The 13413-nt window shown below is 37.4% G+C and overlaps 2 protein-coding genes across 3 annotated transcripts; both read left to right on the top strand.

The window, feature by feature from the left end:
• Positions 1 to 723: 723 nt before the first annotated feature.
• Positions 724 to 3841, top strand: LOC107585350 (probable vesicular acetylcholine transporter-A). Its single transcript, XM_016272352.1, has 2 exons — positions 724 to 2512; positions 3796 to 3841. The coding sequence occupies exons 1-2, from the start codon at positions 1185 to 1187 to the stop codon at positions 3839 to 3841; spliced, it is 1374 nt and encodes a 457-aa protein (XP_016127838.1). The 5' UTR covers positions 724 to 1184.
• Positions 3211 to 12308, top strand: LOC107585314 (choline O-acetyltransferase-like). 2 transcript variants are annotated; one of them, XM_016272287.1, is made up of 15 exons: positions 3211 to 3449; positions 3796 to 3907; positions 4302 to 4493; positions 4632 to 4750; positions 7375 to 7428; positions 7529 to 7709; positions 7875 to 8052; positions 8261 to 8430; positions 8524 to 8624; positions 8889 to 9017; positions 10545 to 10667; positions 10753 to 10891; positions 11031 to 11093; positions 11235 to 11372; positions 11523 to 12308. In XM_016272287.1, the coding sequence occupies exons 2-15, from the start codon at positions 3860 to 3862 to the stop codon at positions 11799 to 11801; spliced, it is 1914 nt and encodes a 637-aa protein (XP_016127773.1). In that variant the 5' UTR covers positions 3211 to 3449; positions 3796 to 3859; the 3' UTR covers positions 11802 to 12308. The 2 variants fall into 2 exon arrangements, with proteins under 2 accessions (XP_016127773.1, XP_016127772.1); XM_016272286.1 differs by lacking the exons at positions 3211 to 3449; positions 3796 to 3907; positions 4302 to 4493; positions 4632 to 4750 and adding exons at positions 5886 to 6063; positions 6202 to 6320.
• The last annotated feature ends 1105 nt before the right edge of the window (positions 12309 to 13413 follow it).

Consider the following 13413-nt stretch of genomic DNA (forward strand, 5'->3'; position numbering starts at 1 on the left):
CTTTAAAGGATGAGGAGCTGTCCAACCAGATGTGGTGCTGAAATTCAATAAACTGATTTTTATACAATACTTAAAATGTATTTAATGGAAAAAGTGTTGCTATTTTGTTAACAAAATGCCTTTTGTCGTATAATGATGTTACGTTTTGAGTTTGAGTACACTATAGTCCCCAATCATAAAAAGCCTTTGATCAAACTAATTAAACCCATTTTAACCTTGCATGATATAATTACATAGCAATTATTCCACTTTGGTGAAATTACGCACTAGGTGTAGGGGGTAGATTACACATTATAATTTTTCTTTTCAATTTTTTTCTTTCTCCCTTTCCGTCGAACTGAAACCTAAAATCATATTTCGAAATGTAAGCAATAGCCGTCGCAGAATAATAGCATCTGTCTGGAAAAAAGAAACACCGGGCGCACTGCTTATTAACATACAACTTTCTTTTTGGAAAATAAATAACGGCGGTCAATAAATTCTCAGTGAGTGAGTTCTTACTGAACAACTAAAATAACACTGGCAGGCATCTTCCTCGCAGTCAGCATATCTGTCGAGCTCGGTGACTTAAGGTTTGTGGTCCTAAGCAGTTACAGAAGCACGCTCAATATTTGGAAGTTATAAAGCAAAGCACTGCCTGGCGTTATTGGATAGGGGCTTGACGTGTTAAATGAGCATAAAAGACCCAGCTGGTTGGGGAACCACTTGAGGGGGTATCAAACAGTGCGTCACATCCTTGGGAAAAAAGAGGAGCGATTCCAATGGAATCAACATGTAAGCACATCTGCATTGGGTGGCATCAATAAGAAGACAGCTGAGGAGAAATGATGACATTGCGCTACAGGTGAATTCATCTATTCACGCTCATTCGTGCTCCGTGCGTCCTGCTACAGCGTGAAGAAGGGGAAAACCAAGGAGGAGAATTTTTGAACTGACTGTGAGTTTTTGACTTGGCGTCCTCACCCGAATACGATGAAACAACACTGCCTGACAGTAGTCGCTGGAGAGGAAATGCACGCGCAACGAAGGACTGCTAGGTAAAGCAGGAAAAGTTGGTCCGCGTGCCAAGGTTTCACTATTCAGGGAGTTTTGGACAACCCAATGTGCGCAGACTTTCTTTGGGAGAAAAGCACAGTGTAGAAGAGAGTTAGAGTCTTTTGCTTAAACCGACCAAAGTGTGGATCATGACTACGGAGGAATCGGGTGGCTTGGCGCAAACCGCCGCCGTTAAACTATCAGAGATGGGTGAAAGAACTAAACAGTTAGGAACTGCGATCCAGGACCCCGAGCGACAAAGAAGGATTATTCTAGTTATTGTATGTGTGGCACTTCTTCTAGACAATATGCTTTACATGGTCATCGTGCCAATTGTGCCCGATTATTTAGCGCGCTTAGAGAGCGAATCAGAGCAGGCGCGTGTAACTGGTAATTCTTCAACCAACAGCACGCAAAACGAGAACTTTGACGTGCAGATCGGCGTGCTTTTCGCCTCAAAAGCCATTTTGCAGCTCATTGTCAATCCTTTGACCGGAACTTTCATAGACCGAGTCGGCTATGACATCCCACTTTTCATTGGACTCAGTATCATGTTTGTCTCGACATGTATTTTTGCCTTCGCCGATAACTACGCGACTCTGTTCGTCGCGCGAAGTCTGCAAGGGCTCGGCTCGGCATTCGCAGACACTTCTGGGATTGCCATGATCGCAGACAAGTTCACGGAGGAGGCAGAGAGAAGTCGCGCGCTGGGCATTGCTCTCGCGTTCATCTCGTTCGGAAGCCTGGCGGCGCCCCCGTTCGGAGGGGTACTGTACGAGTTCGTGGGCAAACGCGTGCCGTTCTTCGTGCTCGCCTCTATATGTTTGGCAGATGGTATACTATGCATGACTGTCCTCAAGCCCTTTTCCAGTAGGACTAGAGAGAATATGCCGGTTGGCACCCCAATTTACAAACTAATGATTGATCCCTACATAGCAGTTGTGGCAGGAGCTTTGACCACATGTAACATCCCCCTTGCTTTCCTGGAGCCCACCATCGCTAACTGGATGGAGGAGACCATGGATTCATCCCAGTGGGAGATTGGGCTCACCTGGCTACCGGCCTTTTTCCCTCACGTATTAGGTGTTTATATCACTGTCAAGCTGGCAGCACAGTACCCACACTTGCAGTGGTTTTATGGGGCGCTTGGCATGGTTATCATTGGTGCCAGCTCTTGTATTGTGCCGGCCTGCAAAAACTTTGAGCAGCTGATAATCCCCCTGTGTGGCATTTGTTTCGGTATTGCACTGGTAGACACAGCTTTATTACCAACACTTGCTTTTCTCGTAGACGTCCGTCACGTGTCTGTGTACGGTAGTGTATACGCTATTGCAGACATCTCCTACTGTGTTGCCTACGCGCTGGGTCCCATCGTGGCCGGTAAAATAGTGCACGATCTCGGTTTTGTGCAGCTTAATCTGGGCATGGGTCTGGCGAACGTACTTTACGCACCAGCCCTGCTTCTCCTGCGCAACGTGTGCTTATATATATATATATATATATATATATATATATATATATATACACACATTGGAATTTTAATTAATTTCGTTTTGAATGACATTTTTCTTATAAAAGACAATGAGTAATTATTGATATTTATAAATAGAAATTAATGTTCAACGTAATACCATATGCAAAACGTGTTCGCTTATTTAGTTTTAGCGCAGTGAAACGCATCAACAAAAACGAAAAAGAAATTAGATTATTCATACAAAGAAATTACAAGCATAAACTGGACATCGTTATAAATATAATTACTACATGCATATTTATAATTATGCATAAAACACACGGGGGATGACGTTCTTGTGCAACAGGTTCCTCTGTGGTGGGAAGCAAATATATAGCATAATGAAAAGGCTGTGCTAAACAAACTTTTCTTTCCACTCCAAAAAAAAGATATAAAGCGATTAACCAAAACGGGGAAAATATACAGGAGGCTCAAAACAGAAGTAAATCGATGCTATTTATTTAAAAGAAGAAAAACAATTGCTTCTGGTGCAAGAGGGTCTAAAATAAACCTCTCCACTTTTCGTTTTAATTAAATTATCGAGCGCGTTCGTGTACGGCCATTTTTTTCTTCTCCGAGATTTGGAAGGGTGCTCATAAATTTCGTTCAAGGACTCGACTTGAAGTATGAGGTGGGCTGGCAGATGCAGCATCGAGCGAATGGAGTTTAGTGGGTGGAGTCTGAGAAAGGTACCGCTTCTTCAGCATCCTTCAGCATCTTTCCTAAGGAGCATCCTAAGAAGCTCCTGACTTGCAATGAATGGGACGCAAGTATGCCGCCTGAAACAAGTGAACGCACACCATTAACGACATTTTCCTCTTAATAAAACAATGATGGGACAATGAATCTGGATAAATCCTTAGAGACATCGGTGGACTCCAACAAAGAGTATGACATTTTGGTGAGTATTTCTTAAGTTGACATAAATAATAGTATATATGTACAATATGCTTACAGCCTCCTTTTTAAATAAGAACTACATGGAACTAAAAAGCTATAACAGACTTTCTACTTAATTTAAATTCAAGAGGAAAAATCTTCATTAGATTTCTTTAATATTAGCCTTCAAATTAATTTTGGATAATTACAGGTTGGTCATAGCTTTGTCTAACTGATGTGGCTGATGAAAAGAAAAATCCAGATAGCAAAGCCTTTTGAATTTTTATGCCTAATTATATTTCTAAAATGAAATTGTTGAAAACTATTTGCAATGCAAGCTTTCTCTCATACCTTTATGTCTGTTCCAGAGGGAACTGGAAAAATTATCTGTGGATTTTCATCTTTCTTGACTGAACTTCTTCAACTTTGAGGATGCCGGTTTTGAAAAGGGAACAAGCAAGAAACACGGGAGATCCAAGTGTAAGCAAAAGACTATTATATATTTTTATGTACATTTTTTAAATGATGTGGCTTAACTAAACAATATTACATTTCAAACATTATCTTCTAACAATGATTATAAACATCGTTAACAATTTTGAAAATACAGTGCTGCATTCAAAACATATATAATCTTGTTTTATGCCATTATAACAGAGGTGATCATGTTGTATCCAGCCAGGTCAAACACTGGGCAAAATTATTTAAAAATAATACTTGTCTGGGATCAAGACTCTATCATGTCTGATTAGATAAGAGACTCATTAGCTTAAGAACAATATCACAACAAATGCTACTTAAGTAGAAACTGTCCCTGATGGTGAAATGTAAGTTAATAAATCACAATAAAGCTCTGATCATGATCTCAATTTAGGGCCTCCCAAAGCTCCCAGTGCCACCCTTGCAACAAACACTGAACATGTACCTGAAGTGCACGAGTCACCTCATAACAGAGGAGCAGTTAAAAAAGACAAAGGCGATTGTAGAGAAATTTGGAGCACCTGGCGGGATGGGAGAATTTCTACAGAAAAAGTTACTGGAGAGAAGCGAACATACAGCCAACTGGGTAAGGACTGCATTAATTGCTAAGAAAAAAGGTGACTTTTCTGTAAGCAACTTTGCGGTTAATGTGCAGGCACATTGTGTTAAATATTGTTTAAAAGTTATTTGCTCATACTCTGCCTCTTTTTAAACATTGTCCAAGGTGTATGACTACTGGCTTGAAGACATGTATTTGAGCAACAGATTAGCACTACCTGTCAATTCCAGTCCTGTGATGGTCTTTCCCAAGCAGAACTTCAGGAGTCAAAGTGACACCCTCAGGTACGGGACTCTGGGGATACAGCAGGGACCATTTTTACTCTTATAAACTGAGATGACAATTATTCCTGCATGTCTTCATTGATATAAATTTGTTTAAATTGAAATGCAGAGGATATTAAGGATACTGTATACGCATTAGGATTATGCAAAACTGTCAGGTCTGTTACTGCATGATTTCATCCACCAACTGTAGCTCCATATGGCAATGTAATTGAGAGGCACATTAATTAAGACTTGATTTGTCATTATAGAGAGTTTAATCTACAGATTATTACATGTGTAGACAAAGTCCCCCTCCCATCATTAGTTGATGTTGATTTCAGTCCTAAAATGGAAACAATACATGCTATGATGGACATTTCTATTTAAGGCTTAACATAGAATAAGTTATGTTTCTCATAAAATATTTCAAAATGTTTTATTATTGAAGGATGTAATAATGTTAAGCATCAGTCTTGCATTAGCCTCATTTTGTGAATATAAAATAAAACCAATGACTTTCTTAATAGACATAATTTGATTAAGTGCTGTTCTAAAAACTAATTAAACCAATGGAGTTGCATTGCTGACTGTGAATGTGCTTTCTTTAATGAAAATGAACGTTGCAAAAGATTTCTGTTCTTAGAACTTTCTATTTGGCATACTGTAGAATCCTGAAAAAAAAACTGTATCACAGTTTCCACAAAAATATTAAGCAGCACAACTGTTTTCAACACTGATAATAATAATAAATGTTTCTTGAGTGCCAAATCAGCATATTAGAATGATTTGAAGGATCATGTGACACTGAAGACTGAAGTAATGGCTGCTGAAAATCCAGTTTAGCCATGACAGGAATAAATCACATCTTAAAATACACTAAAATAGAAAACTGATTTAATTGTATTAGTATTTCACAATATTACAGTTTTTACTATATTTCTGAATAAACACAGCCTTGGTAAGCATAAAAGACTTGTTTCAAGAACATAAAAAATAAAATAAATAAATAATTCTAATTTTAATGTTAGCGTATATATATATAAACCTATATGCATATTTTTTTTTCCTCTACAGATTTGCTGCCCATCTAATTTCTGGCGTATTAGAGTATTAAAGCTCTGATCATGATCTCAATTTAGGGCCTCCCAAAGCTCCCAGTGCCACCCTTGCAACAAACACTGAACATGTACCTGAAGTGCACGAGTCACCTCATAACAGAGGAGCAGTTAAAAAAGACAAAGGCGATTGTAGAGAAATTTGGAGCACCTGGCGGGATGGGAGAATTTCTACAGAAAAAGTTACTGGAGAGAAGCGAACATACAGCCAACTGGGTAAGGACTGCATTAATTGCTAAGAAAAAAGGTGACTTTTCTGTAAGCAACTTTGCGGTTAATGTGCAGGCACATTGTGTTAAATATTGTTTAAAAGTTATTTGCTCATACTCTGCCTCTTTTTAAACATTGTCCAAGGTGTATGACTACTGGCTTGAAGACATGTATTTGAGCAACAGATTAGCACTACCTGTCAATTCCAGTCCTGTGATGGTCTTTCCCAAGCAGAACTTCAGGAGTCAAAGTGACACCCTCAGGTACGGGACTCTGGGGATACAGCAGGGACCATTTTTACTCTTATAAACTGAGATGACAATTATTCCTGCATGTCTTCATTGATATAAATTTGTTTAAATTGAAATGCAGAGGATATTAAGGATACTGTATACGCATTAGGATTATGCAAAACTGTCAGGTCTGTTACTGCATGATTTCATCCACCAACTGTAGCTCCATATGGCAATGTAATTGAGAGGCACATTAATTAAGACTTGATTTGTCATTATAGAGAGTTTAATCTACAGATTATTACATGTGTAGACAAAGTCCCCCTCCCATCATTAGTTGATGTTGATTTCAGTCCTAAAATGGAAACAATACATGCTATGATGGACATTTCTATTTAAGGCTTAACATAGAATAAGTTATGTTTCTCATAAAATATTTCAAAATGTTTTATTATTGAAGGATGTAATAATGTTAAGCATCAGTCTTGCATTAGCCTCATTTTGTGAATATAAAATAAAACCAATGACTTTCTTAATAGACATAATTTGATTAAGTGCTGTTCTAAAAACTAATTAAACCAATGGAGTTGCATTGCTGACTGTGAATGTGCTTTCTTTAATGAAAATGAACGTTGCAAAAGATTTCTGTTCTTAGAACTTTCTATTTGGCATACTGTAGAATCCTGAAAAAAAAACTGTATCACAGTTTCCACAAAAATATTAAGCAGCACAACTGTTTTCAACACTGATAATAATAATAAATGTTTCTTGAGTGCCAAATCAGCATATTAGAATGATTTGAAGGATCATGTGACACTAAAGACTGAAGTAATGGCTGCTGAAAATCCAGTTTAGCCATGACAGGAATAAATCACATCTTAAAATACACTAAAATAGAAAACTGATTTAATTGTATTAGTATTTCACAATATTACAGTTTTTACTATATTTCTGAATAAACACAGCCTTGGTAAGCATAAAAGACTTGTTTCAAGAACATAAAAAATAAAATAAATAAATAATTCTAATTTTAATGTTAGCGTATATATATAAACCTATATGCATATTTTTTTTTCCTCTACAGATTTGCTGCCCATCTAATTTCTGGCGTATTAGAGTATAAATCTCTTATAGATGGGTAGGTTATACTCCTTGTTTTCAACAAATCAAACACTTAAAACTTTACTAATAATTAATTGCATAGTTTTCTAAACATGGATGTATGCTGCTTGTTGCAGACGTGCCCTCCCTGTAGACTATGCTCGTGGGCAGCTGGCTGGGACGCCCCTGTGTATGGATCAGTACAACAAGGTCTTCACCTCCTACCGTTTGCCAGGGCCAAAAACTGACACTTTAGTGGCTCAGAAGAGCACAGTTATGCCCGAGCCCGAACATATAATAGTGGCTTGTAAGAATCAAGTAGGTATTACCTAGTAGTGAAACTAACAACTATATCTGATGTTTTTATGTTGCTATGCTTGTTCCTTATATTTATATTTAAAATTTGTCTCAAAAAGTCATAAGCAAGCAGTAAAGACAAAGATTGATGCGTTTTCTGCCATACCATGCTGTATGTGTTTGCAGTTTTTTGTTCTCGACGTGGTGATAAACTTTCGTCGGTTGAATGAAAAAGACCTTTACACTCAGCTGGAGCGAATCAGAAAGATGTCAGACATTGAAGAAGAGCGTCTGCCTCCGATCGGTCTGCTCACATCAGATGACAGAACACAGTGGGCCGAGGCTCGCAGCATGCTGATCAAAGGTCAGACATCATTTATCCTCAACTATACAAGCTGTATCTGCTACTAGACCTGCAATTTGACATCAAAATATTAAGAAACTAAACAACTTGACTTTATTTGGAAAGGCAACTCTCACACAACTATAAATTCCCTTGATAAAACAAAAAGCTCTGCACAGGTTAATGGAATTCACACACATAAAATGTAATGCCTCTCAATCTGGTGCAGATTCTACCAACAGGGACTCTATAGACATGATTGAGCGCTGTCTGTGTCTGGTGTGTTTGGACGAGCCGTCTGGCACTGAACTGACTGATACCAACCGAGCTTTACTGATGCTCCACGGAGGGGGCACAGACAAAAATGGGGGCAACCGTTGGTATGACAAGCCCATGCAGGTAAAGAGAAAAAAAACACAGATGGATTCAAATTGCATTGATCATATGACCAGGAAGATGAATTCTAAAATTAAACTATCTTAATGATTTCAGTTTGTAATAGGTGCAGATGGATCCTGTGGCGTTGTATGTGAACACTCACCTTTTGAGGGAATAGTGCTTGTGCAATGTACAGAATATCTACTGAGATACATGTAAGCCAAATTATTATTTCATTTACAGAATTACATTTTTAAGTAACTCTTGATTACCCAGAATGCAATGTTGGTCTGGCAAATTCAAAGAATATATTAACTTCTGAAAGAATCTGTAATATCTTTCTGCACGCTTATTCTCACTAGTACAGCACAGTTGACGACTCTAATGAGACGACTAGAGATATATACCCACAGCCTGAGAATAGCAACTAAGCTAGTGAAGACGCAATGTGATGGACTGTAAGATTGTTTCTCTCACAGGAGAGGAAGCCCTTCTAAGCTGGTGAGGGCAGCCAGCATGAGTGAGCTTCCTGCCCCCAGACAACTGCACTGGAAATGCTCGGCAGATATCCAAACGTTTCTCACGTCCTCAGCAGATAAATTACAGAGGTATGTCAACATTCAGGTGATACAACAGGCTAGTAAGTTCTACACATCTAACAGATTCCATTCTGATAGCATGTCATTTATTACACTAAACTTTGCATATCCGGGCTTGAGAACGGCGCGGCAGGCGGATTCGACAAAGGAGCGTCCGGAGGACTTGTGGCAACCACATGTGACGACCCCGGGCTGGACTCCGCTTCGTCCACGGTGAAAGCCTATCCGGCAATCCACAGCGCAAAAAGTTGTATTTCCTCAGCAACCAGCACGGATCAGCTCTAGGCACGGATCACCTCTTTTGGAAGGCCAAACAAAGTAGTTTCACTTTCACAATGAATCACACAGTGCCTTCACGACATGGTGGTGGCGGCAACAACAATACTACAGCAAGAATAAAAGTTACGCCTTCTTTCTTTGCGTGAACATTTGGGCGGCGTTATGCAAATCTTCCCACATCGTGACGTAGACATGTGGGGTCGTGTTAGAACGAGTCGTTTTAGGTAGGCGTGGCTGACTTTTAACTCTTATAAAGAATATCTCTTTGGATTTGAGACTTTAGTCTTTGCAACTTTACAGATCTTCTTTATGCACCAAGAGCTTGTAACACTCCAAAGAGAAAGAAAAAATTGAAATCGCATCATATGACCCATTTAAAGCATACCTTAGAAGACATCAAAGTTAATTATTCAATTATTGATAAAAATAAATAACATTTGAACAAATAAATAGTGTAAAATACAATAAATGTTTTAGTATCTTTTGGTTTCTTGCATGCACTACTGTTACAAATTTTGAGGTCAGTAAGATTTTTATTTTGAAAGATATTAATACTTTTATTCAAGATGCATAAAATTGAGAAAAATTGACAGACAAGAATAAAAGTGATAGTGAAAGACATTTATAAATGTTATACAGAAGATTTCTATCTTAAATGCTGTAAATCAAAGAATCCCAAAATATTATGTTAAAAAAGTCCTTCCCTTGTGGATTTTCCATATGGGCAAGGAAGTGATTTTCTTCACCTAAATTCCAGGAGGTCGTAAATGTATCGGGTGTCAGCATTGCTTATGGAACCAGGGGCCTGTTCAGCTTCCTGGGGTGTTACAGAGTATTTGTTAAATCTAGCTAACAAAATATATATTGTGTGTCTGAGTGGTCCAGACGCTACAATATTAAGCACCACAACTGTTTTCATTGATAATAATGTTATTGAGAATCATTAAGAATGTTTCTTGAGCATCAAATCAGTGTATTAGAATGATTTCTGAAGGATCATGTGACACTGAAGACTGGAGTAATGATGCTGAAAATTCAGATTTGCCATCACAGGAATAAAATGCATTTTAAAATCTATTAGAATAGAAAACAGTTCTATTAAATTGTAATAATATTTCACAATATTACAAATTTTACTGTATTTTTGATTAAATAAACGCAGCCTCAGTGAGCATAAGAGACTTTCAAAAATATTTAGAAAAAAAGTACTTACACGAGACGTTTGAATGGTAGTATATTAACTGTTAATTCCCACAGGCTTGTGAAAAATCTGGACATGAATGTCAGCAAATTCACTGGTTATGGCAAAGAGTTCATCAAGAAACAGAAAATGAGCCCTGATGCTTATGTTCAAGTTGCCCTCCAGTTTACATTTTACAGGTCAGTCTTCTCTATAATTTAAGATGTATTAGTACTACAGAGAGAAGATTTATGTCTGACATAGTTTTTTTCCTTTTGCACTCAGATGTCATGGATGTCTAGTGCCCACCTATGAAAGTGCATCAATACGCCGCTTTCAAGAAGGACGAGTTGACAACATTCGCTCCTCCACACCTGAGGCCTTAGCATTTGTGAAAGCTATGGCAAATAGCTCCAAAATCACTGTATGTAGTTTAGTCTGTTTTCATTATACTCTATTCAAACTGCCCTGAATTATGCAATGTCAGCTCATCTGTAGTCAATGCTGTGCATATTGTCAAAACAGGAGTAGCTTAGTAATGACCTCTGTCTTTATTCATTTAGGATGTTGAGAAAATGGAGTTGCTTTGGACTGCCATTAAAGCCCAAACCAATTATACAATTCTAGTAAGTGAAACAGACAACTGAATTTGAACTACAATTACACAATCTGTCAGTTACAATCATTTTTGACTATGATTATCAAACTGTTATTGTCATACCGTCCACTCTTCAATAAAACATTGCTTTTCCACTCTTTGGAAACAGGCAATCACTGGGATGGCAATAGACAATCACTTGCTGGGGCTACGAGAGATTGCCAAGGAGCTGAAACTAGAAAAGCCAGAGCTGTTTTCTGATACAACCTATGCCACCAGCATTCACTTCATTCTCTCTACAAGCCAGGTTCACTTTAAAGCCTAATTGAAATCATGAGAGATAGACCTAAAATGGATTTGTGATTCATAGTGTGCATTCATCTTTATTTGAATATAATATGCAGAAAAAATGTTAGATCACCAATATTTTTGTTAAAAAACGCTTGTCTTTGTATAGGTTCCTACCACTGAAGAGATGTTCTGCTGCTATGGTCCTGTTGTCCCTAATGGCTACGGAGCCTGCTACAATCCTCAGACGGATCACATCATCTTCTGCGTGTCAAGCTTCTGTGACAGTGCCGAGACCAGCTCAGATTTGTTTGTGAAGACTCTTGAGGGGTGCCTGAAGGAAATGCAAGATCTATGCACAAAATGCAACACTGAAGCTAAACCAGCTGACTCTACGAAAAGGAAGGACGGAACTACCAAGGTAATGAAGAATGGAAGCAAGTCATAGAAATAAGCTACATCATTTGAATCGTATGGAAGATGCAGAAACCAGTGTGACTGTACAAAGGTGGACATTTTGGGAGAAAATAAGAGACTCAAAAACATAGCAAGACTGATTTAGTGAATACTTTTGATATGCAACAGAGTCAAAGTAGGCATTTCCCTTAAGTATTTCCTCTATATTGCCAAATTTAATTACCAACAGCAGTGATATAGATATTCTATGGAGCTGTAGTTGCTTGACAAAAGTAGATCTATTTAGTTATTTTACATTATTTGGACTATGAGAGCATATACAAATTAAACGGAAGTAGATGAAGCTCAGCAGATATACAGTAAATGATGCCTTCTTAATATGACCTGAACTAGCTGAGGTCTGTTTCCAAGAATCCTACCCAGCTTTTCAGTCTGACTAAGAGTATATTATAGTTGTCACTGTCAAAGGCAGCATTAAAAGGATAGTTCACCCAAAAATAATCATTTACTTACCATCATGTCATTCCAAACCTGTATGACTCACTTTCATCTGTGGAACACAAAATAAGATATTTTGAAGAATGTTTCAACAGGTTTTTTTCAACAACAATGAAAAGATATTATGAGGACCGCCTTGATGCTTGGAAATTGGAAATTGTCCAAGTAGTTGTCCAAGTTTATGAAAAAATTACATTCTCAAATATGCTGCCTTTGAAATACTGTATATCCAATTGTTTAGTATGCATATGAAAATGATAATATGATAACCTATAGCTATTTACAATCTCTATACCAGTTTTTATGGTCATGTCAGAGTTGCCATAACTTATGGTTATAGATGCCTGTCAAAATACAGTACTCTGAATGACAACCCTGTGGAACTGGACCAGAAGCTGCTATTTACCTTTGTCTTTGAAAAAGTCTCATCTTTTGCATTTTAAAGTTTATTTAATATATTTGTTATGTATATATATATATATATATATATATATATATATATATATAGCAAAGTCTATTTTAGGTCTGCAGTATACAAACAAAATGTCATTATCATTTATACTGTATGGTATTATAGCTTTAAAGTGTGCAGTGTTTTATGTGTTTTATAAATTGAATTCTCACATATTCTGAAATGCACAGTCGGAGGTCCTAAAAACAATCCAGTGTGCATAAATGTTTAAAGAATATGAGCCATTGCAAATGCTGAAAGAACATTGTTATGTGTTTCCATTCTGTGGGTTGTCTTGATTTCCAATGCAATAATAGTAACAGGAATTTTCAATTTATAATGCAATAGCAGATTATGAACTATGAAGCCAAGATGAATAGTTTAATTATAGTTACAAAATTATTAAGCTTTTTTTTTTTTTTTTAAAGTATAATCATTGTTGTGTATGTGAAAATATGCTTATATTAAGTCTGAAAATGACATTGACACATGTTGCACACCAGGTCTATACGGTATATCTAAACAAAAAGAACAATACTTAATGTCTGCCTAATGTACACAGTGAGAATATGTTTTATACTGTGAATATGCATTGAACACTGTGCTTTTTAAATGTGTGTAATTTGTATATCCTACGTGTTGATCCAGTCGTGACAGTAATTGTGAAGTAGATCAAAAAACTAAAACAGTGACG

This window comes from Sinocyclocheilus grahami, unplaced genomic scaffold (genome assembly GCF_001515645.1).
Source record: "Sinocyclocheilus grahami isolate Dianchi unplaced genomic scaffold, SAMN03320097.WGS_v1.1 scaffold69.1, whole genome shotgun sequence".
NCBI classification, from domain to species: Eukaryota; Metazoa; Chordata; class Actinopteri; order Cypriniformes; family Cyprinidae; genus Sinocyclocheilus; species Sinocyclocheilus grahami.

Coding starts and splice junctions, on each gene's coding strand:
- LOC107585314 (XM_016272287.1), top strand. CDS start 3,860: ATGCCGGTTTTGAAAAGGGAACAAGCAAGAAACACGGGAGATCCAAGT. Junction 3,908..4,301: donor GAAACACGGGAGATCCAAGT/GTAAGCAAAAGA, acceptor ATCTCAATTTAG/GGCCTCCCAAAGCTCCCAGT. Junction 11,094..11,234: donor AAACCAATTATACAATTCTA/GTAAGTGAAACA, acceptor CTTTGGAAACAG/GCAATCACTGGGATGGCAAT.
- LOC107585350 (XM_016272352.1), top strand. CDS start 1,185: ATGACTACGGAGGAATCGGGTGGCTTGGCGCAAACCGCCGCCGTTAAA. Junction 2,513..3,795: donor CTGCTTCTCCTGCGCAACGT/GTGCTTATATAT, acceptor TGTCTGTTCCAG/AGGGAACTGGAAAAATTATC.